Source organism: Miniopterus natalensis, chromosome 7 (genome assembly GCF_054644295.1).
Source record: "Miniopterus natalensis isolate mMinNat1 chromosome 7, mMinNat1.hap1, whole genome shotgun sequence".
Lineage (NCBI taxonomy): Eukaryota > Metazoa > Chordata > Mammalia > Chiroptera > Miniopteridae > Miniopterus > Miniopterus natalensis.
Genome location: NC_142087.1, coordinates 386,220 through 407,876, shown reverse-complemented (window position 1 = coordinate 407,876; position 21,657 = coordinate 386,220). Strand labels below are relative to the sequence as shown.

The 21,657-nt window shown below is 36.8% G+C and overlaps 1 protein-coding gene across 2 annotated transcripts in view; it reads left to right on the top strand.

Annotated features, from left to right (window-relative positions):
* Positions 1-21,657, top strand: part of SPIRE1 (spire type actin nucleation factor 1) — a 121,211-nt gene that overhangs the window by 57,257 nt on the left and 42,297 nt on the right. For both annotated transcript variants that reach the window (XM_087818665.1, XM_087818664.1), the window contains exons 5-6: positions 16,800-16,877; positions 20,554-20,718. In XM_087818665.1, coding sequence (XP_087674791.1) covers positions 16,800-16,877; positions 20,554-20,718 — 243 coding nt within the window. The remainder of the gene's footprint in view (positions 1-16,799; positions 16,878-20,553; positions 20,719-21,657) is intronic.

Genomic DNA, 21,657 nt, shown 5'->3' with positions numbered 1-21,657 from the left:
TCTTGGTGTGTGAACTGACACTCTAACCTCTGAGCCACACTGGCCAGGGCGTGTAATACTTTCTTTTGCTCCCCTTTTGTGGGAAACTGCTCCCTTTTCCACATCTTCATACCTCTTGACTGGGAAGGGTTAGTAACATTTTCTTTCTCTCTACTGTTTCCAAACAATTACTCTTTATACTTGTACAAAACGCTTGTGCCGTCCACTTCTGTTATTCTTAAACCACTGTCATCTGCCATCATCTTGAGTGATTTCTTTGGTGAAAGGAAACTAGAGCTTTGTATTCTTGACTTTCCCTTTGCTTTAGTACTCTGCTTACCTGAACACACCATTGTCCTTGAAATAACCTGCAATCATTCCACCTTGGAAATCATGGGCTCTCGATCGGTACTTCCTATCACCCCTGCCCTGTGAGCTCTTTCCCTCACTGCACCTGGCCTAGTCTGCCAGTCCCTTGCCTCCCCCCATTTTCTTCGAGTTTATCACTTCCTTGATTCAATTCCTTTCCTACATGCATGAGGGTCAGTCACTTTATCAGGAGTTCAGGTCCCCATATCCAGCCTGGGTTTCTATACTTCCCTCCTCTGGTCTCCTTATCACTGTAAATCTTCTCCATCCAATTCATCTTCCACATTGTCAGTGAGTGATTCTTGTAGATGGCAGATCTGGCCTGAGCAGTCCAGCTGCAGGCCCAAACCTCTGTGTAATCTTTTGGGCCTGACCACATGCTGGCTTTCTTTGGCAGGCTGCACGGGAGAAGCTGCCCTCCCCCCATGGGACTTGTGCACACCTAGTGTACTGCACTCAGGTTTTCTGCAGGGGATTGCAAGGACTCAGAACGTCTCCCTGGGCCAGCCATGCCTGCATGGACACTGTATTCCTAACCCAGGAGCCTCTACCTGAAGGCCCTTAGTTGGAACGCTTTCCTCCCTTTGTCTCAGAACTTTCCGCTCCTAGTTTTCCCTCTTTCCCTCCCACTGGCCCTCAGGGCCATAAAGTCTTTTCCCCATTACTCAGCAGTAGGAAGATTCCCCCCCCCCCCCCCCCCCCGTTGGCACTGCGTGTCACCTGAGCCTAGTTCAGTGCTGTTCTGTAGGGAAGAAATGGAACAAGGGGAACAAAACATCCTTTTTGGCCTCTTGTTTGCACTGTTGCAGTGAGTGAGTAAAAGCTTGGTGATTACTTGCAGTTTGGCTCGTCCTCCTTGACCCTAAACGCCTGGCAGACTCAACAGAGCCATCTTGCTTTGATTAATACGGCTCCCATCACCTATATTAAAACTCCATTGTATTCCACACAAGGCCTGTCATTACATTTCATCTGCTTGTGTTTTTATGCTCCTTTTCAACACTGCTTTCTTTGCATTTTAAACTGTCCAATCAAAATCACTACAGTGTCTGAATACATCATGCAGTTATTTGTCTGTGACCCTGCACATTCTGTTCTTTCTGCCTGGAAATTCTTTCTCCCCTTGTCTGCTTGGTGAACTCCTATTTATCTGTTTAAACCCGCTCACATTTTACCTCCATGTGAAATATTCATGACCTCTTTCCAGCCCTAAGTTTTATGCCCTCCATGACCTCTATACCTTATACATCCTTCAGTCTTGCACTTCTCATACTCCATGATAGTTATTTGCTTATGTATTTATGATTTTTTTCTCCACAACTGGATCAAATACTTCTTGAGATAAATGTATTTTAAATTATTTTTATATTAATGACTCTTAACGCAGTATGTACATGTAGAAAATACTCTAGAACTGAATACTTTGCTGAACTGAATATATATATATATACTTCGTGTGTTTTTCCAGATAGTCTTCTGTTTGAAAGAAGTCAGTTTTGAAAGCATTTCTGACTATGAGATACATTTTTGCCAAAATATTTCTAGTAAATATGAGAACTTTGGGGGGTATAGATGAGGTCTTTGAGTGCTCTTGCCATTTTTAAAATTTGCCATAAAGTTCATTTAATAATGAGCCTTGAGAAGGCAAGCTATAAAATATGTGGAAATCCTGACACTTAAGAACATTCTATACCATTTGATTAGAGCTTTTATGCTGCATAGATTTCCTGTCAACACTGAGGTTTTAAGAATAAAGTTTTTCAGAGTGCAAATGGATTTCCTTTTCCTCTACAATGTATGTGACTTTCTTAAAATTACAGGATATTTTCATACATATTAGTTCATATGTGTACGTTAGTCATTTTTAACTTTTTCTCAAGAGTACTGAATTCATGCTAGTAATAAAACACTCTGTTAATTTGATGTTTTTACTAAAGATCTTAGAATATATATTTTAAGAATCGGACTATCTTTCTTTTATACCTGTGAGTTGGTGTATATCAGTTGGAACTTTCAAAGTAATAACCTCTAATTCAACAAGTTTATCTGCTTATCAATGATGTTTCAAAGTACTGTATATGTGTGTGTTTGTGTGTATAAAATTAGGGTAAAATCTTAGTATGATGATAATGTTCCCAATTTGATAGGAAAAAGTAATTTAATTATATTAAATTTATCTATGCTCAACTGGCAATTATTAAAATATAAAACCCATGATCTGTTTCCAACTGTTATAGTTGTTCTATAAAGTTATAATTACATTTACTAGACCTGGCTGCTTTACAAAGCACAAGACTTTGTAGTTCATCATCTGTTTAGAAAGCAAATTCACTTTCATTCTAATCTCTCTTGATGATGTGATGATTTGCTTCTTAAACAATGATTGAGATCCTTTAAGGTTATTCTCCTAATGATAGAGAAGATTTGGATAGGCCTGCTCTTAACTATGCCCAAAGGCAATTTGATATCCTTGAAAGTAAATACATATTACAGTGTCTCATAAGCAATTTGATATCCTTGTATGTAAGTATAGATGGAGGGACTATCTAAGCAATCCATTTAGTGTGCATCAGGTTGTATGAAAGAAGAGACAGCCTGTGCCCTACTGCCAATGCCCCACCACAGCTCAGACCCTGCCAGCAAGTGTGGCTAGTGAGCATGTCAGGTGGAGAGCGGAGAATTTAGCTTGACAGTTTCAAATGTAACTATTTTTATTGGAAAAAAAGAAATTCTATTTATGGTAGTATTCTTTAATTCATTGCTATCTAAGTAGTTTTTGATCATCAGTCCCTGGTTTTGATACTGTTAAATGAAATTAACTAACAGTTCCTCACACTTTTAATTCCTGCTGCTCTCTTGTATTATATTCCTACAGCTTTGAAGTGGCCCCTGTTGCATACTCCATTTAATCCTCATGAATGGTCCTGTTACTCTTACTTTGATATAGGCTCCTGAGCAGGATTGGAGAAAAGTATGTGTGAGCCAGAGAGAACTGGGGGAGAAGAAGGTTTACAAGTGAACATGTGTGTGTGTGTGTATGTCAGTGTCAGTCTCTCTGTCTTATGCTTGCACATAAATAGAAATGGGATGGGAGGAGAGAAAGAATCATGTTAAGTCTAGGTATGAAACAATATGGAGATCTGAAATGGGAAAAGACACGATGTCATAGAAATGTTAAATACTGAGATAAAATAATATTAAGACTAGGAAGTGAGTTGATTTTATTCCAGTGCTTTCCTATATGCTCCAACCATCGTTGCCTCCATGTTGAGAGTGTCTAGTGTGCTTGCCCCACCCCCTCCCCAATTCTCCAGTAAATACATTGTTTCACTATATTTACTACTTCGTGTATCAGAGATATATCAGAGAAAACAACTTGATGTATCAGAGAAGTACATTATTTAGAAGAATCTTTCTTTTGAAAGAAGAATCCTTCTTTTCAAGCAATTAACTCCTTTTTTCATTTATTTTATATTTAAAATATTTATATTAACAAGGTCATTTTTCAAAGCCCTTTTATTGTCGGTGAATCATATTCTTCCACTCATCCACTCACTAGTCACGTGGCCTCTTACGTCAAATAACCTTTGCTAGATCTCTGGGTAAATTTCTGTTTACTTATATCTTTAAAAAGGGAGAAGGGGACAATTAAACATGCTAGGGTTCCTTCTAGTTAGAAAATGATCTACAGAAAGTATAGTTCATGCGACTAAATCTTTGTTCTATTTATTCAACAAGCTTTTCCTCACTTTTGTACCAGTCTGGTTGTGTAGGCAGAATGTATACTGATAAACATTTTAACTGCATGCCCAGTAAAATTTGCTATGAAGTTATTATATCCTATTTTATATTATTTTATATTATGTTGTAAATTTGAATTGCATTTTATAGGAAAGCAATTCAATGTTGTCATTACTGAGCTGTAACACTCAATATTGACATTACTACTATATTGATGTCTGTATGGACTAAAAATTCTGTATCTTAAAATCTAATGGTAAAAATCCCTGTAAGGAAGAAATTCCTAATATAATAATATTAATCACAAGTGAATGAACAGTAAAAATAATTGGGCATGAAACATTGTATGCTCATATAGTAATTTTAATAAAAACTCAATATTAGAAGGCATGTGAAATAGACTTTTAAGCTTATAATTTCTGTTTTGTGTTTTCATAATTCACATTTCATAACTTCTGAAAACTCTTTTTCCTCTCTTCTCTCACATAGAAAATGCCTATGTATTCTGAAGACCTAACTCAAATGACCACTCTTCTGAAATGCTTTTTCTGATCATCTCAAATTGATGAAAAATTTCTCTCCCCTTTCACTTTCGTGCATCATACATATAAACAACCCCAGAACTGAGGTAGGGTATTCCAAACATTTTGATCTTTTGAGGGATAAGATGTCTAATATAGTTAATCCATCTTGGATTTCTTCAGAGGCAGGCTCTACAGGTGTGGATTGTCATTTCTGATTATCTGATGATAACGATCTTTGATCTCTTCTCAAGTGTGACTGCACCTGTGGTGCTTAATTAGGTTTCTTGTTGACATCTTAAACTCCTCTTATAAATTGTCTTCATTCACCTTTTAATTATAGTTTTTCATTTGCTTTCTTCAGTCCTCAGCTAAAAGGACATATCAGGCCTGCACTAAACACCGTTGTAGATTTATCACACTCAGCCTTTTTCTTTAAAATCATGTTACCCTATTTCCTTCCTAGCAACCATCACAGTCTGTAGTTGTCTTGTTGGTTTCTTTTCTTACTCACGGATATCTTCCATTGGAATATAATCTCATTGAGGGCAGAGACCTTTTCTCTCTAATTTACTGCTCTATCCCATTGTAATAGGGCCTTTGTAAATATTTGATTCGTGTTGAATGAATTAGAGAACCTGTGTTTCAGGTATTATAGATCTGATTTATTACCACCAAATTTGAACTTTGGTCCCCTCACACTGTTGACTGTCTCCAGAATGCAGAGCCTCCTTCATAGTCTCACTGCCTGTACCTTTTTCATGCAGTGGTCTAGCACCTCTTGCCTGGGCTGTGGCAAAGCCTCTTAACCTATTTCCCTTTTCACATATAGGCTATCCTATCGTGTTACACCCTGTGTAAAGATGTTGGTGGCCCCTTGATACTCATAGGTGGAAAGTGTAAACCCCTTAGCATGACATAGGGACCAGGAGCAACTGGGCCACAGTCTGACCGCTCCAAGCTCTTCATTGCTGTTCCCCACCACATATGCCTATTCTGCTGCCCTTCCTACAGTCCCCTCTGCAACTACCCCAAATGTCTTTTTCCTCTCTTCTCTCACTTAGAAAATGCCTGCTTATTCTGCAGACCAAACTCAAATGTCCACTCTTCTGAAATGTTTTTTCTGATTACAGTTCATTTCTTTCTTTATTTTAAATATATCTTTATTGATTTCAGAGAGAGGAAGGGAGAGGGAGAGAGAGAGAGAGAGAGAGAGAGAAACATCAATGATGAGAGAGTCATTGATTGAGCCCGCAACCCAGGCATGTGCCCCGACCGGGAATCGAACCCCGATCGCCCGGATCCCAGGTCGACGCTCAACCGCTGAGCCACGCCCGGCCAGGCTACAGTTAATTTCTTTATTCTCTGTGTTCATTTATAGAGCATTCTGCTCTGGCTTCTGTCACCTATCACAATGTATTGTGATCAGTGTTTACATCTATCTTCTCACTAGACTGTGAACTTAAGGGCAAGGACCATGTTTATATTGCCAAGCCTGGCATAGAATTAGGGATCAAAGACAAAATATCTTGTGCTCTTTTTGCAAATGTTTCCCTTGCTGCTTCCTCAGCTTAGGACATCACTAGGGCCATTCATCAGTGAAATGGTTTTGTTTTTTTTAACCTAATACCATTTTGGTTCTAGAGTTGTATTTTCCTAAGTGTTTAGCATATTAACATTCAAGAACAAATAGAGCAGAATAGAATCAGCCTTAAGTTCCCTACAGCCATCCCCTCAACATTTATCCTGCTGTTCAAAGTGGGAGCCTGAAGAGCAGGGGATTGAGATTGAATGCTACTCAGTTTTTGTAATTTCTAAAATATTTCCATGCTACAGAAGTTTACGTACGTCTGGGGGAGAAAAAGATCCAAGTCACCCAACAACAGCTCTGAGCTCAGATAATTTATGTTGCTTTCACTTAAACAGTTACTACAATCCCTGAGTATATCTTATTCATTGCTTATGTGAGCACTTTAATCCTCATGATATTCCTGTATATTAGGTAGAATTACCCTTTGTCTCCCATCATTTTATAGATAGGAAACTGAAGCACAGTTTAACAACCTTTAATAAATTAGCTACACATGGTGATAAAGAGAATTGGGATTACCACTACTTTTTAATGTTTTGGAAATAGTGCCCATCAACAAAAACAGATGTTGAGATAAGTAGTCGGGATATGAGGAGGTGTCTATAAACCTCGACGTGGAAGAAACAGTGAAGGAATTGGGGGGGTTGGTGAAGAATTGTGAGAACGTAATAGCCATATTTAGCTATAGCATGTGTGTGTGAGTGAAGAAGCACTAGGTTTCAAAAGAACTAGGATCAGTTGACAAAATTAATTAACTCATACAACAGGTATTTAATGTGTTTCCTGCATGACACATGCCACTACAATTAATAGCTAATATTTATTCTATACTCTATGCAAAATACCATTCTAAGACTTTTTATGTGCATGAATTCATGTGGTTCTCACAATAAGCTGTGCATTAAGTGCTATTATTATTTCCACATTCATTGAGGATATTGTGGTGGACAAGATACTTGAGTAGGAGCAACAGTCTCAGAGCAGCATTCCAGCAGTGTGATGAAAGCTGTGGCAGGTGAACGCAGGGCACTGGGCCAGGGAATGAAACATTTTCTTTCCTCTACCAAAACAAATAGCTACAGCTATTTAAAAGTAGCGTTTTGCCAGTGTCTTGATTTTCTAAATGTTTAAATGATCCTCGCATCAAATTGTTCTGAACAGTTAAGCTTACCCTAAATTTAATAAAATCCTGTCGAGGGAGGATGATTTATAGATGCCCAGATTGGAGCCAATTATCATTAACTGCTCATATTTGATCAGATATTGAAATTATGAGGTAAGAAGATGAATTGGAAATACAGGTCATTATGAATTTTTAAAAGATTATATATTTTATACTGTATAATTACAAACTACAGTGACATTTTATTAAGTGATTTACATACATTATTTAAATTCATGCTATACAATAATCATAATTTCATGATACAATTCTTGAGTTCAATTTACCTTTAATAAGATGCTAAAATATTTTATTTCAAATGGAATATTATATGTAGGAATATAAAATAAATATTATATATATAGAGAGAGTATCTTCTGTTAGGAGGAAAAACAATGTCTTTTGGAATTGACAAGGTTATGAAATTTTTTTTTTTTTTTTTTTCCCAAGCAAATAACTATATTTTATAACCTGCAGTTGGCTGAAAAAAAATCAGATTATTTCCCATCCATCATCTCTTATTGGCCAATAACCAAATTTACCTGTACTTTATCATAGTGCCATTGTCAACTAACACATTGACTCATACTAAGACATCTGCTTGTGACATGACTTCAGACTGTCTGCTTGAAAACACAAGACATTTACATGTTGAAGTGCATTTTTAAAGTAAATTATGCAGCCTTTTAAAAGATTTTTAAATATGTTTTTATTGATTTTAAAGAGAGAGAAAGGGAGAGGGAGGTAGAAACATTGACGAGAGAGGAACATCAGTTGGCAGCCTCCTGCAGGCCCCCTACTGGGGATTGAGCATGCAACCCAGGCATGTGCCCTGACCAGGAATCAAACCAGTAACCTCTTGGTGTATGGGTCAGCTCTCAATCCACTGAGACACACCAGCTGTGCTTGAAGTGCATTGTTATCGGCTTCTTATATTCTCTGCATATTCCTCTTCTCATGCCTTCTCCCACCTACAATAATAAAACTGTGGCATTTCTCTCTAGAGCTAAAACGGATATATTCCTCCAAGTGGTAAGCATATCTTTTTTATTTTATTATTATTTTTTTATCTTTAAATCCTCACCTGAGGATATTTTCCCATTGATTTTTGAGAGAGTGGGAGGGAGAGAAGTGGGCGGGGGAGAGAGAGGGAGACATTGATTGGTTGCCTCCTGTACATGCCCTGACAGGCGCCGGGGATCGAGCCTGCAACCAAGGTACGTGCCCTTGACGGGAATCAAACCCATGACCCTTTTACCCACAGGCCGATGCTCTAACCACTGAGCCAAAGTGGCCAGGGCAACATAGCTTTTTTAAAAGAAAGAATCTAAGGTAGCCATTTGTTCATTTTAATTAGATCATCTATCATTTGTAATTTTCCAGGGTCCATATCAATGTCTTATCTTTTTCTATTTTATTTATTATTTTGTGAATGTTAGTAAATGTGCAGAGCACTTGTCTTATCAGCAATAATTAAATTACTCTCTCTGTCCTAGACATCTTTGCTTTCATCACTTCTCTTCCTGTTAAAACATTTCAGAAGACTCTTTTACCTAAAAGAGGATGTCAGAATCTACCTTTCAGGTCCTGTAACTTTTTAAATTTAATTAACTTTAAATAATTTTTATTTTTCAATTATAGTTGACATACAATATTGTATTAGTTTCAGGTGTACAACCCAGTGATTTATATAACTTATGAAGTGATTTCCCCCCCCATGAATCTAGAACCCATCTGACACCATAAATATTTATTACAATATTATTGGCTGTGCTGTACTTTACATACCCGTGACTGTTCTGTAACTACCTATTTGTATTTTTAATCCCCTCACCTTTTTCACCCAGGCCCCTCATCCCCTTCCCCTCTGACAACTGTCAGAATGTTCTCTGTATCTGTGAGTCTCCTTGTGGTCTGCTTGTTTATTTTGTTTTCTAGATTCCACATATTTATAAGTGAAATCATATGGTATTTGTCTTTCTCTCTCTGACGTATTTCACTCAGCACAATATCCTCTAGGGTCCCTTCATGTTGCAGATGGCAAGATTTCATTCTTTTTATTTTTATGGCTCAGTCATATTCCATTTTATATGGGCACCACTTCTTCTTTATCCATTTACCTATTGATGGGCACTTAGGTTGCTTCCATATCTCGGCTACTGTAAATAATGCTGCAGTGAACATATGATGCATATGTCTTTTTATATTTTCAATTTCTTCAGTTAAGTACCCAGAAGTGGAATTGCTGGGTTCTTCATTTTCTTTAGTTATGTAGCCTTTGTTGTAAAGCCTGTTTTGTCTGGTATACGTTTTGCTACCCCAGCTTTTGTTTGTTTGTTTCCATTTTCATGAAATCTTTTTGAACCCTTTACTTTCAGTCTATGTGTTTCTTTTGATCTGAAGCAGGTCTCTTGTAGACAGCATATGTAAGGGTTTCACTTTCTTGTCCATTCAGCCACCGTATGTCTTGACTACGGCCTTTAGCCCACTTGCATTTAAAGTAAATGCGGACAGGTACGTATTCACTGCCACTTGTTATGCATGTTTTTATCCTTCTTTCTCTTCTTTCTCTTCCTCCTATTTTTCTTTCTCTTCCTCTTCTTTTTTTTCTTTTTCCCTTTAACATTTCATATAATACTGGTCTGGTGGTGATAAACTCCTTTAGCTTTTTCTTGTCTGGGAAGCTCTTTATCTGACCTTCAGTTCTAAATTACAGCTGGGTAGAGCAATCCTGGTTGTAGGTCCTTGCTTTTCATCACTTTGAATATTTCTTGCCACTCCGTCTGGCCTGCGAAGTTTCTTTTGAGAAATCATTTGACAGTCTTATGGGAGCTCCCTTGTAGGTAAGTAATTGCTTTTCTCTCGCTGCTTTTAAGATTCTTTCCTTGTCGTGAACCTTTGGCATTTTAATTATGATGTGTCTTGCTGTGCGCCTCTTTGAGTTCCTCTTGTTTGGGACCCTCTGTGCTTCCTGGACTTGTATGTCTGTTTCCTTCACCAGGTTAGGGAACTTCGTCATTATTTTTTTTACATAGGTTTTCAATTCCTCGCTCTCTTCTCCTTCTGACACTCCCATGATGTGGATGTTGGGGGATTCTTTTTTCTTTTTGATGTTCTGATTGAGTGTTTTCTGCTTCCTTGTCTTCCAAATTGCTGCCTTGATCCTCTGCTTCATTTAGTCTACTATTGATTCCCTGTAATGTATTCTTCATTTCAGTTAGTTTATTTTTCATTTCTGACTGGTCCTTTTTTATGTTTTCTTTCTCTACTTTTATGTTTCCTATCTCTTAGTTTAGGTTCTCACTAAGTCCACCTGTTCTTTCCATAAGTTCATTGAGCATCCTTATAACCAGTGTTTTGAACTCTGCACCTGGTAGATTGCTTTCCTCCATTTTGTTTAGTTATTTTTATGGAGTTTTGTTCTAGTCTTTCATTTGGGGCATGTTTCTTTGTCTCCTCATTTAGGCTTTTTCCCTGTGTTTGTTCCTATGTATTAGGTAGAGCTGCTACATTTAGCAATCTTTGTAGAGAGGCCTTATGTACCCAGGTTTCAGGTTTGATCCCCAATTGGGGTGCATATGGGAAGGCAGCCAATCCATATTTCTCTGTACATTGATGTTTCTCTCTCTCTTCCTCTCTCTCCCTCTTCCCACCTTTCCCCTTTTTCCCCCTCTCTAAAAAATCAATAAGCATGTCCTTGGTTGAGGATTAAAAAAATAAAAATAAAGCATATTCCTTAGCAATTATCCAGTAACTCTTTAATATGCATGGGAGACTTCCACTTTTCATAGGAACTGTTGTAACTCCCTGGATTTTATTTTATTTTATTTTATTTTATTTCATTTTTTAGTATCCTGATTTTCAAAATTTTAATTTGGGGCTGGTAAATATAATAAAATCCTTTTTTCTGATTTTCTGTGGTAAAAATAGCTGAATTAGAAAGGACATCATGGCTCTTAATCTGCGTGGCCGATATACATGTTCTATTAACTATAGGCAATATATTTGGTAGTCTCTATGTAAGTAATTTCTTTGAAAGTATATTATCATATTTTAACTGAGTAAAAAAGCTTTATTCAAGGAGTTATTGAAACATATTTCTTTTTACACATTTAAAAGTTTCTGACTGAAAGCATGTACACTTTGCATAGGAGAATACCATTAAGTAACAAATAGTTATCAATATAGAGGAAAATGGTGATCATTAAAATGCTATTATTACATATTATTTTTATACATGAATATATTTGTAAGGGTGGTTTAATCTAAAAAGAGACATATGTGAATTAAAATTATTCTCTGAGCATTTTATATACTTGTAATTCACAGAGCAGATTTAATTAATTTATTTTTAGTGTTCCAGGAACTGAAAATGTTGGCATGGAGCAGTTCTAATTGCTAGCTTGAGACTGGTTATGTTAGAAATGGGGAGAGTTAATTGCCATGTGGGTGCTCTCAGTTAGAACTTTCTCACCATATTCCAAGCACAGGTTGGCATCTGTTATTACATTTGTGCAAACAAAAAATGCTTATTCAGAAGCTAGGATATAATCGACAAAAGCTTACTTCTAAAACTAGAAAAATCTGTAATTTACTTTAAAATAACTCATTAGTTTTTGCCACTAATGAGAAAATGTGAGATTTCTAGTTGCACATTTGTTCTATCTTGTTCAATTATAATATTTGCAGATTCTTAACTACATTATATTGATTTATTGTTGAATCAGAATTTTATTTCATGAAGAAGCTAGAGAGGTACCTCATTTGGTAAAAATAACACATTTTTGTGTTGGAGTAAAAGTGTTCACAATCAAATCCTCATAGATATTCATTGGCTTACAAAGTTAATACCTACTATATCCTTAACATGAGCCAGGCTGCATGCTGTACTTCCTCTGTATTATTTTATGTAATATTAACAAAATCCTAAATATAGTTGTTATCTGCTTGTTACAAATGAAAATACCAAACTGAGAATTAGAGCAGTTGAATAACTTTCTCACAGTCACAGCTAGGAAGTGTCTCAGCTACAATTTACGCTACTGTTCAGAAAAATAAAGAAACATGAAATTTTTGGACTGTTCGATGAAATTATCTTCTGTATTATAAAGAACAGGTAGTTTTTCTTAGTAGCAGAGAGTTAGGGATTTTATCACAATACAAGTAAAGGTAGAGATGTGTAAAGGCATAACAGTGTAACCATCTTGACTACATTTTTTAAAAATTAAAGTTGGATGGAAAAGAAGCCCTATGGTCCTCATACTGTTCCAACAGAGTACCCTAAGACAAGAAGAATGAGCTCATATTTCTGGACTAAGAGGACATGTTAAATCATAACTGTTTGCATTGCAAATGACAGTCCACTCAAATTAGCATGGGTGGAGGGGGGCAGGATTTATTGGCTCCCGTAATTGGGAAGTGTAAGGGTACCGCTAGATTTAGGCACAGCTGGATCCAGTATCTCAAATCCAGTATTTCTCCATCCCCAGGATAGGCTCGTAGTTAAAGGCAGGTAAGATGTTAGTCTGCAGCCCAAATCTCATATGGTCTCAGTTCAGTAACTGCCGCAGAAAGTCTTTTCTCTTAACTGGGGCAGAAAAGCCTTGGAAGATAAGGAGTTATGTGCCCATTCAGGACCCAGTCAGTGTGACTGGAGAGATGGTACCCTCACCCTTGTGAGTAGGTGACGAGGTGCTAAGCATGGGCTCTGCTCTGCTCAAACTGTAGGGGATGCATTCCCTACAGAGAGGATCTTTATCAAGGGAAGGGAGGGAAAGGGTTTCTAGACAGAAACAGTGGAAATTATATATATTTCAGTGCAAGTCAAAATGTCTGAATTGGTGAATTTTACTTTTAAAATTCATGTAAATGTTGTTTTATATGTCTGGATCTGTTATGTTTTTTAAATGTTCTGTGTGAATTAAGTTCCCCCTTGAAATAGAGTCTGAGGGGTAAAATTTGAATTCAGGAAGTTTATTGGGAGTTGCTTTGGGGAACAGTGGAAGGGGATGAGGGAAAAGTCGAACTATGATGCAGGCGCAACAAACCTCAGCTGATCCTGAGGGAACTCTGAAGCTGGGATGGCCCTTCGGAGATGTCAGAAATTGAGGCAAGGGGGCCTGTCCCATGTACTTTCACACAGAGCAGTGATCAGATGTAGGGTGCCCAGAAAGGGGCCTAACCTTGGCAAGGCAGCTTCCTGCTCTGAGTGCTTACTGCACCTCCTGGGGAAGGAACAGGCTGTGAGCAGACAATACCTCTGGCAGCCAGTGGAAGACACTTCATTCCTGCAAGGCTGGGGGCTGAGGGGCGGCACAGTAGACCTGGGCATCTTACCACAGATGTATACATTTTGGGGGGACACCCTGTATACATGATATTCTCAGGCATTAAGGTTTCAAACCATTTTATTTTGATGCTGGATAAATCTTGTTGACCTACTTAGTACTGTAATTACTTCATTTTTCTCTATGGTATTATCTATACTGACACCAAAGGAAACAAATGTAATGTGAGCTTGGATTGCATATTTATTTCCCTAAACTGGAGAGCACATGTTTCTGTGTAGCATAGATAAGATTTCTCTTCGCTAGCCCTCCAGGAGATTCTGAATTAGAAAGGAAAATACAGATTTCTCTCTGAATAATTTTCCACTTGATTGGGCTTCCTCTTATTAAAGTTGAGTTGATAAGAGCTATTGAATAGATTTAAGTGTTTGAACATTCTTGTTTGAAAGTGCCTTAATTCACTTATTTAACAAATATTTACTAAGCACCTCCTAAGTGCAGAGCACTGCTCTGGAGATTTGAGGAGCCCATCAGTGAACTATTACACCAAAATTCTGCATGTAGTTTACAGTCTAGCAGGGAGAGGCGGGCAGTAAAACATTAAGTCATATAGACTGTTACAGGGCAGGACGAGCTTTGAAAAGAGAGGTAGACTGGGGCATTGCTGGTGGCAGAGCGTGGGGCTTGGCATTTATATAGGATGGTCAGGGTAGGACACATTGCGAAGGTGACATTTGATCAAGAATGAGAAGGATGTGTGGGAATAAGCTATGTGGATATTTTGGTAAGCTTTGTAGGGAGAGGGAGTAGCCAGTGCAAATGCCCTAAGGACAGAATGTGAAGAGATAGAGCTGAGATACTTATTCTCAGCTCTCATTTTGGAGGGTTGGGGAGAGGAGAGTGCTGCTGCTAATAGATGTCACAGCCTGATGGAGTCCCAGGATGCCCAGAGGTGGTTCACCTCCTAAACCCCTTTTCTTTCACCATTTTAATTGTTTAAAAAAAAAAAACACAGAAGGAGGACTCTTTTACTCAATAGAATAATGTATTTCTTTAATTCTTTGGGCTATGGAGCCTGGGTTGTAGTCATTCGAGGAAAACTGTAAACATGTGTGCCTCTCCTTTTTTGGTCTTTTCCTCTCTCAATTCTAATTTCGATACTTCTAAAGAGTGTGCACTTGGGTTGAAAACTGTGGTTTTAAATCATCAGAGATTTGTTAAAAGATAACTAATAATTCCTAGCAAAAAATTAGGGTTTTTGAATATCAGAAATACTGTATATACCAGTACATCTGGAACATCTTTAAAAATAGAAAACTAAGAGTCCTAATTTTGTAATAATGATTATTACTGAGATTTTGACATAGCAGATGTTAAGCACCCATTATCTAGAAAGTACAGTTACAAGTTATAAATTCTATTCTTTGTGTGTAATATATCAATTCATACACATTAATTTTAGTAAAAATAAAATAGAACTTTATTTAGCTGTTTTCTAAGAACTATCTAAGTCACTGTGAGCAGCATCAGGACACTTATGTTCCCAACAGGACCACTCTTTTCATTGTCTGGTGTCCCTTCCACACGTCTTACCTCATGTCTGAGACCCTTGTGCCACTTCCGCCTGCTCCACTCCCACTCCATCACTCGCCTTTGAGGGGACCCCAGGCATGTCATTTAGCCTTATGTACTTCAATTTCCCCAGTAACATGGGTTATGGTTGGGGTTAAATGATGGTTGCCTAAAGGCTTAGCACTTGTTAGCTGCTGCCCTAGCACCCTACTGGAGCCAAGAGCAGCAGTTAAGGCGATTGGAAAAGAGCAAGACTCTGGAAGAGGAATAGGGAATGGGGCTGGGGCAGTACAGAGGAGAATTAGGATATGCATGTTTTGGGAATTCCTTTTCCCCAGAGGCTCTAAATGTGAGATAGATGGGGGTATCTTCCTTTTAAAGGTGGGGAACAGAAGACCCAAAGAGGGAACTTAGACAAGGCCATGACTCAGGCGTGGCAAGTGTCTTATTATATAGTCCCAAACAGGAAACCTAACTTTTCTTTTTAAAATTAATTATGGAAACACATTCTGAAACAGTCAGATATACTTTTTTCCTCCTAATTTCTTTTCCAGGGCAAGAGGAAATAATGCATTATTTATACTACCTTTTCTTCAAGTTAGAGTAATTTTATTTTTTCTGTATTAATACTCCTAGGCATTATTTAGCACAAAAAAGCAGATGGTTATTCTCATTTTACAGATGATTAGTCTGAGATGTTGAAAAACTAAAAATAAATGATTTAGAAATATTTCATATTTGGTATTCATTATTTTCATACAAAACAAGCTAGGTTTCCTACAATGCATTTAAACTCTGTCCAGATGCAAATAGGTAAATATACTTAGCAAAATATATTAGAGTTGAATTATTGTGAGTAGGAATGGTATAACACAAATTTGTAATTAATGTGTGAATATACATTGTTGCCTATCAAGGTTTTTTTTAATTGCAAATGTTGAATTAATGCAATTTCAAAGGGTACAACTTCCAATTATAAGATAAATAAGTTCTGGGGATCTCATGTACAACATGGTGACTATAGTTAACAATATTATATACTTGAAAGTTGTGAAGAGAGTGGATCTAAAATCTCTTACCATTTAAAAACAGATAATTATGTGAGGTGATAAAAGTGGAACTAACCTTATTGTGATAACCATTTTGCAATATATACATGTCAAATTAAAAATAAATAAAAGACATTTTATATATTGAAATTTATTCATTAAATTATTTGACAAATATTTATATTGAGCATCAAAAAGTATCGATGCTTATGTTAGCTTCTGAGAACAGAAATCTGAGTCATGAGGTCTAGAGGGAAGGCACAAACAAATGTAAAATTTGTGTTGATAAGAACTCTAGAGGAAAGGTTTATAGTGCTGCAAAATTGTATAGCAGGAAAATTTGGCTTAGTCAAGGAGGAAGGGAAGGTTTCCCTGAAGAACTGGTGATTCTGTTAGCCTGTTACCTGTACTATCTGCTTGAATAACGCTTTTGTTTGTATTTTATCTGAAGGTGTCCTGTAGAAATTTTAATTTGAAAAGGTAGCTTAATGAAATTTTTATGCCAAATATTTTTATTTCAACTGGTAGAATCTTAAGAAGATTCAAGAAATGGAAAAAAGCGATGAATCTAACACAGATTTAGAGGAGCTGAAAAACGCTGATTGGGTAAGATAGCTGGATGTTCTCCCTGTTCTTTTTAGTGTTGAAGAAATAGCTGCTTGTTACTATGAATGGATATTACATGCATCTCAATGCCTAATCTTTCCTTTGAGGAAATATCTCCCATTTTTTAAAACTATCTGATTTTATTAGAATCACCCCAGTGTCTTTGGGAATTTTGGTGTTTTAAAATATTGACCTTCCTGATTATATTAATACTTTAGCATAATCTTGTATGTAAGTCAAAGTTTAGGCTCTGTTTCAGGATAAGGTATGAAACTATAGTGTAGTATATTCAATTATTTAATGAATAGTTACCTGACTAGAGCCCAAAAGAATAATATGGGGTCTCTGCCTTCATAAAACAGAAGACAGATTTATAGAGCAGATGATGGTGGTGTATCTGTGTAACACACTGAGTGTCTACTGTTTTTCCAGCCTGGTACTAGATCCCTGAATCCCTGCCCTCATAATAGATGACTTAGACAGTCAGGCATGACAGCCTTGGGGACAGGACAGTGAATGTCACCCAGTTAAACTGAGGTATGTTCAGGTGTCAGTGGGAAGGCACATTTTAGGATTCTGACTCTTCAGGTTAAGTACACTGCATAAGTAATGACATCATTAAATGAGGGAATAGGGAAAGATGCAGGTTTGGGGGATATAAACGACTTGCTTTTGACCATATTAGATTTTAATTGTTTGCCATATTCTTTTCCAATAGTTTTATTAAGGTGTAATCAACATATAATAAGCTGCACATGCTTAAAAATTACAATTTGATAAATTTTGACATATGCATGTATACATATATACCCTTGGAACCATCACCACCATCAAAATAATAAGCCTGTCCATCTCGCCTTACAGTTTTCTCATAGCCCTTTTTAACCCTACTCTCTGCCTCCCCCCTTCCCAGATTCCAAGCAACCAGTGATGTGCTGTCACTGTAGATTAGTTTCCATTTTCTGGAATTTTGTATAAATAATCTAATAGTATGTACTGGGTTTTGCTTGGCTTCTTTTATTCACAATAATTCTTTTAAGATTTCACTCACGTTGTTGCCTATATCAGTAGGTTTTTGTTTGTTTTTGTTAACTCTTACCCAAGGATATTTTTCCATTGATTTTTTTTTTAGAGTGGAAGGAAGTGAGGGAGAGGGGGAGAGAGAGAGAAAAAGAGAAAGAGAGAGAGAGAAAGATCGATGTGAGAGAGACCATGGCCAGGGATCAAACCTGCAACCCAGGTACGTGCCCTTGACTGGGAATCTAACCCATGGACCTTTGGTGCATGGGGCCCATGCTCTAACCACCGAGCCAGGGCAGCAGGTTTTTTGGGGGTTTTATTGCCAAGTAGTATCCCATTGTTTATCCATTCTTCTGTTGATGGTCATTTGGGTGTTTCCTGTTTGCAATAATCTTAATTTATTGAGGATATCTTTACTGAGATATTTGGAATGATATTAACCTGGAACATTAAAGAAAGAGTAAGGTTAAAAAACATGTAGTTTATATTGCCTTATAAGCTAATGTTATTTGTCACTTTAGAATAATACTGATTATCAAGCCCCCTTTGTATAGGAGACTAATATATAGGTAGTTTTGTGCTAGGTGTATTTCATCTTGGCTATTAAATTTTAAAATTTGTTTTCCTAGATATTAAAGCCAGATAAGTAACTCCAGGTGTTCACACGTTAGCAAATAGCTGGTATAAACTTGAACTAAAAATTTAATTTATTGCCTTATGGCAGCCTTATTTAAAAACTAGTGTGATCGCTGACAAGAGATGCACTAACTCCAAAGGGACTTTTTGCCTAGATCACCATCTTAATTCTCAGATAAGACCATTAAAATGAGTTACCTAGAAAGAATAGAATGAAATGAGGAAAGAATGAAGGAGAATCAGAATTTCTTGAATGGCTGAATCTAAACATCTCAGAATATTACTAGTGGAATAAGGGGTAAATGATAAAATCTCTGGTAATATATACAGTGACAGTTGTGCATTATTTTGTATAATAACCATGACTTTAATTTCTAAAACGTCATATGTAAAATTTTTGCCAAACAATACATAAAGAACTGGCTATATAAAACAAGTCTGTTTTAATCCTTTCCTAAATTATAGCAAAAGCTAGTGAGTGATCATCCCCTAATTAATCTATTTTGAGAATTTGAAGTTCCATGTCACATTTTCTTAAAGCCTGAGGAGGTCAAGAAAAGAGACAATATGTTTAAAAGATGAGATGGAAATGGTACTTGAACTGGATCTTAAAGAAATGAGTAAGGAAAGCAGAGAAGCTGGGACAAGATCATTCCCAAGAGAGAGAGTGAAGTAGTTTAGGGATATATTAGAGTATTTTTAATGGCAGAATCTAAGAATCTGGTTTTAAAAATGAATATTTTAGAAGATGTTTAATGAGTATAACTCAATATTAAGTACCTCAAATCCTTTTTGGAATAAGAAATGGTATACATTTTGGTGTGGTGGGGTTTTTTGTTGTTTTGTTTTTTATCACAAATTGTTTTTGAGGACATTTTTGAGAAATTTTCTGAGTTATTTCATATAGACAATTCTTATAAAATATACCACTTGATTTTAAAATATATTTGAGCTATTTTTTAATTTTAACAAACTATAATATTTCAGTTAAATATTGTATTGATTTTCTTTTCAGTGAAGTAGAGACTATGACACTGTAGCTTATAAGCAGGAAAACAGAAGGGTTGAGTTATAATAATACATATTTAATATGTTTTATATTATTATAAGTACTTCATATATATTTCGTTCTCTTGAAGGGTAGACAAGCCAACTTGCTATTTGTAGATAAGAAAACTAATATTAAATAATTTGTGCAAAGATAACATAAAAATTGTCATTTATGAGCATTTTCTACATACAGAACACATTTTCTATGTAGAGAACACCTCTCATCTTCTCAACAAGTTTTGAAGTACCATTTTCTTTTAGTGATAAGGAAGCCAGGGTTTGGAAAGGTGGAAGAACTAGCTGTATGTCAGACAGCTAGTAGGTGGTTGTATCAGTTTGCTATGGTCACTATAATGCTATGTAACCGAACACTACAAAAATCACTGTAGCATTAGTCAGTAACATTTATATAGCTTATGAGATTGCAGATCAGTTGCAGATTCACTTCATGTGTGTCTCTTGCCTTCTCCTAGTGATCATGCCAGTAGGCATCGTGCCAATCCAGGCATGATGTCCTCGTGGTGATAATAGACGTATGAATGACAGCCCATTGTGCACTGGCTTTTGAAGCCTTTGGTCATGTCATATCCATTACTGTTGCAGTGGCCAAGCAGATCATATAGCCAAACCCAAAGTCAGGGTATGAGAAATATAGTCGTCTGCTTTAGTGAGCAAAGCTACATAACAGTGTATGAACAAGGAGGCCTGCAGAGCTGAGACCATTAATGCCTACCACAGTGGATTAATTAGGATGTATACCCAGGTGTCTCAGCAGTTATAGCTTGTGGATTCTCTACTGGCTTTGTGCCCACTTTTAGTATCCTAAAATTTCATTTTTAAAAATCTTTTTGTTTGTTTTTTTTTCAGTGTTTTGTAATCCAAGCTCTTCATTTCTTCTGTATGACTGTAGCTACTTATAGGAAACTAGTAAATTCATTCATTGATGTCTCTCCACCATTGGTACTTTCAGGCTCGATTCTGGGTACAGGTGATGAGGGATTTGCGGAACGGAGTAAAACTTAAAAAGGTCCAAGAGCGGCAATACAACCCTTTGCCCATTGAATATCAACTCACCCCTTATGAGATGCTAATGGATGACATTCGATCCAAAAGATACACTTTGCGAAAAGTGATGGTAAGTAACAAAGAAAATTGTTAATGAATTCAAATGGTTCTTCTTAAAAATTATTTTTTTCTCATAAAAGTAATACATGGTCATTATAGAACATTTGGAAAATACAAATGGTTATAGAAGGAAGTTACAAATGTGTAATTCTGCAACCCAGAGAGAAATTTTGCTAACATGCTGGTGTATAACCTTCAACTTTTTTTTATACATTTTGTTTGGGCAATATGGATTAATATTGGAGCTTTGTTTTATAACCTGTTAATTTCACTTAACATATTATGAACATTTTCTCATGTCATTATATATTCAACATCATTTCTAAATGACTACATCTTTTCCAGCTTATGGTTATACCAGAGTTTATTAAACTAATCAACTTGTATCCAGCTATCAGCATCCTATTTTGTGTGACCTTATATATACACCTTTTTGAATAGCTACAATTAAATCCTTGAGTTAAGTTCTTAGCAGTAGAATCCTGATAGCTCTGCCTTTGAAATACGTCCTAAATCTTACTACTTCTCGCCGCCTATGCTTCAGATGCCCCTCTATACCAAACCACCACCGTCTATCACTAGGACTATTACTGTGGCCTCTAAGTTGTCTTCCTGCTTTCACTCTTGCCCCTTTTAAGTCTTATTTTCCCCCAAAACAGCTAGAGTAAACCTCCTAAAAGTGAAATGTGATTACATTATTGCCCTGCTCAGAACCTTCCACTGCTCTTCATCACACAGAATAAACTCCATGTGCTTACCTTGGACTGCAAGCCCCACAAAGCCTGGTCCAGGCTACCTCTTATACCTCATGTTTTACCACCCTTCCTGGTTGATTTCTCCTCTTTAGCCACAGTGGTCTCTGCCACTGCCTTAAAAGTGCCGCATATGCTCCTGCAGCTGAGCCTTTCCTGTTCTCTCTCCTGGAGCTCCCTTTCCCCACACATCTACA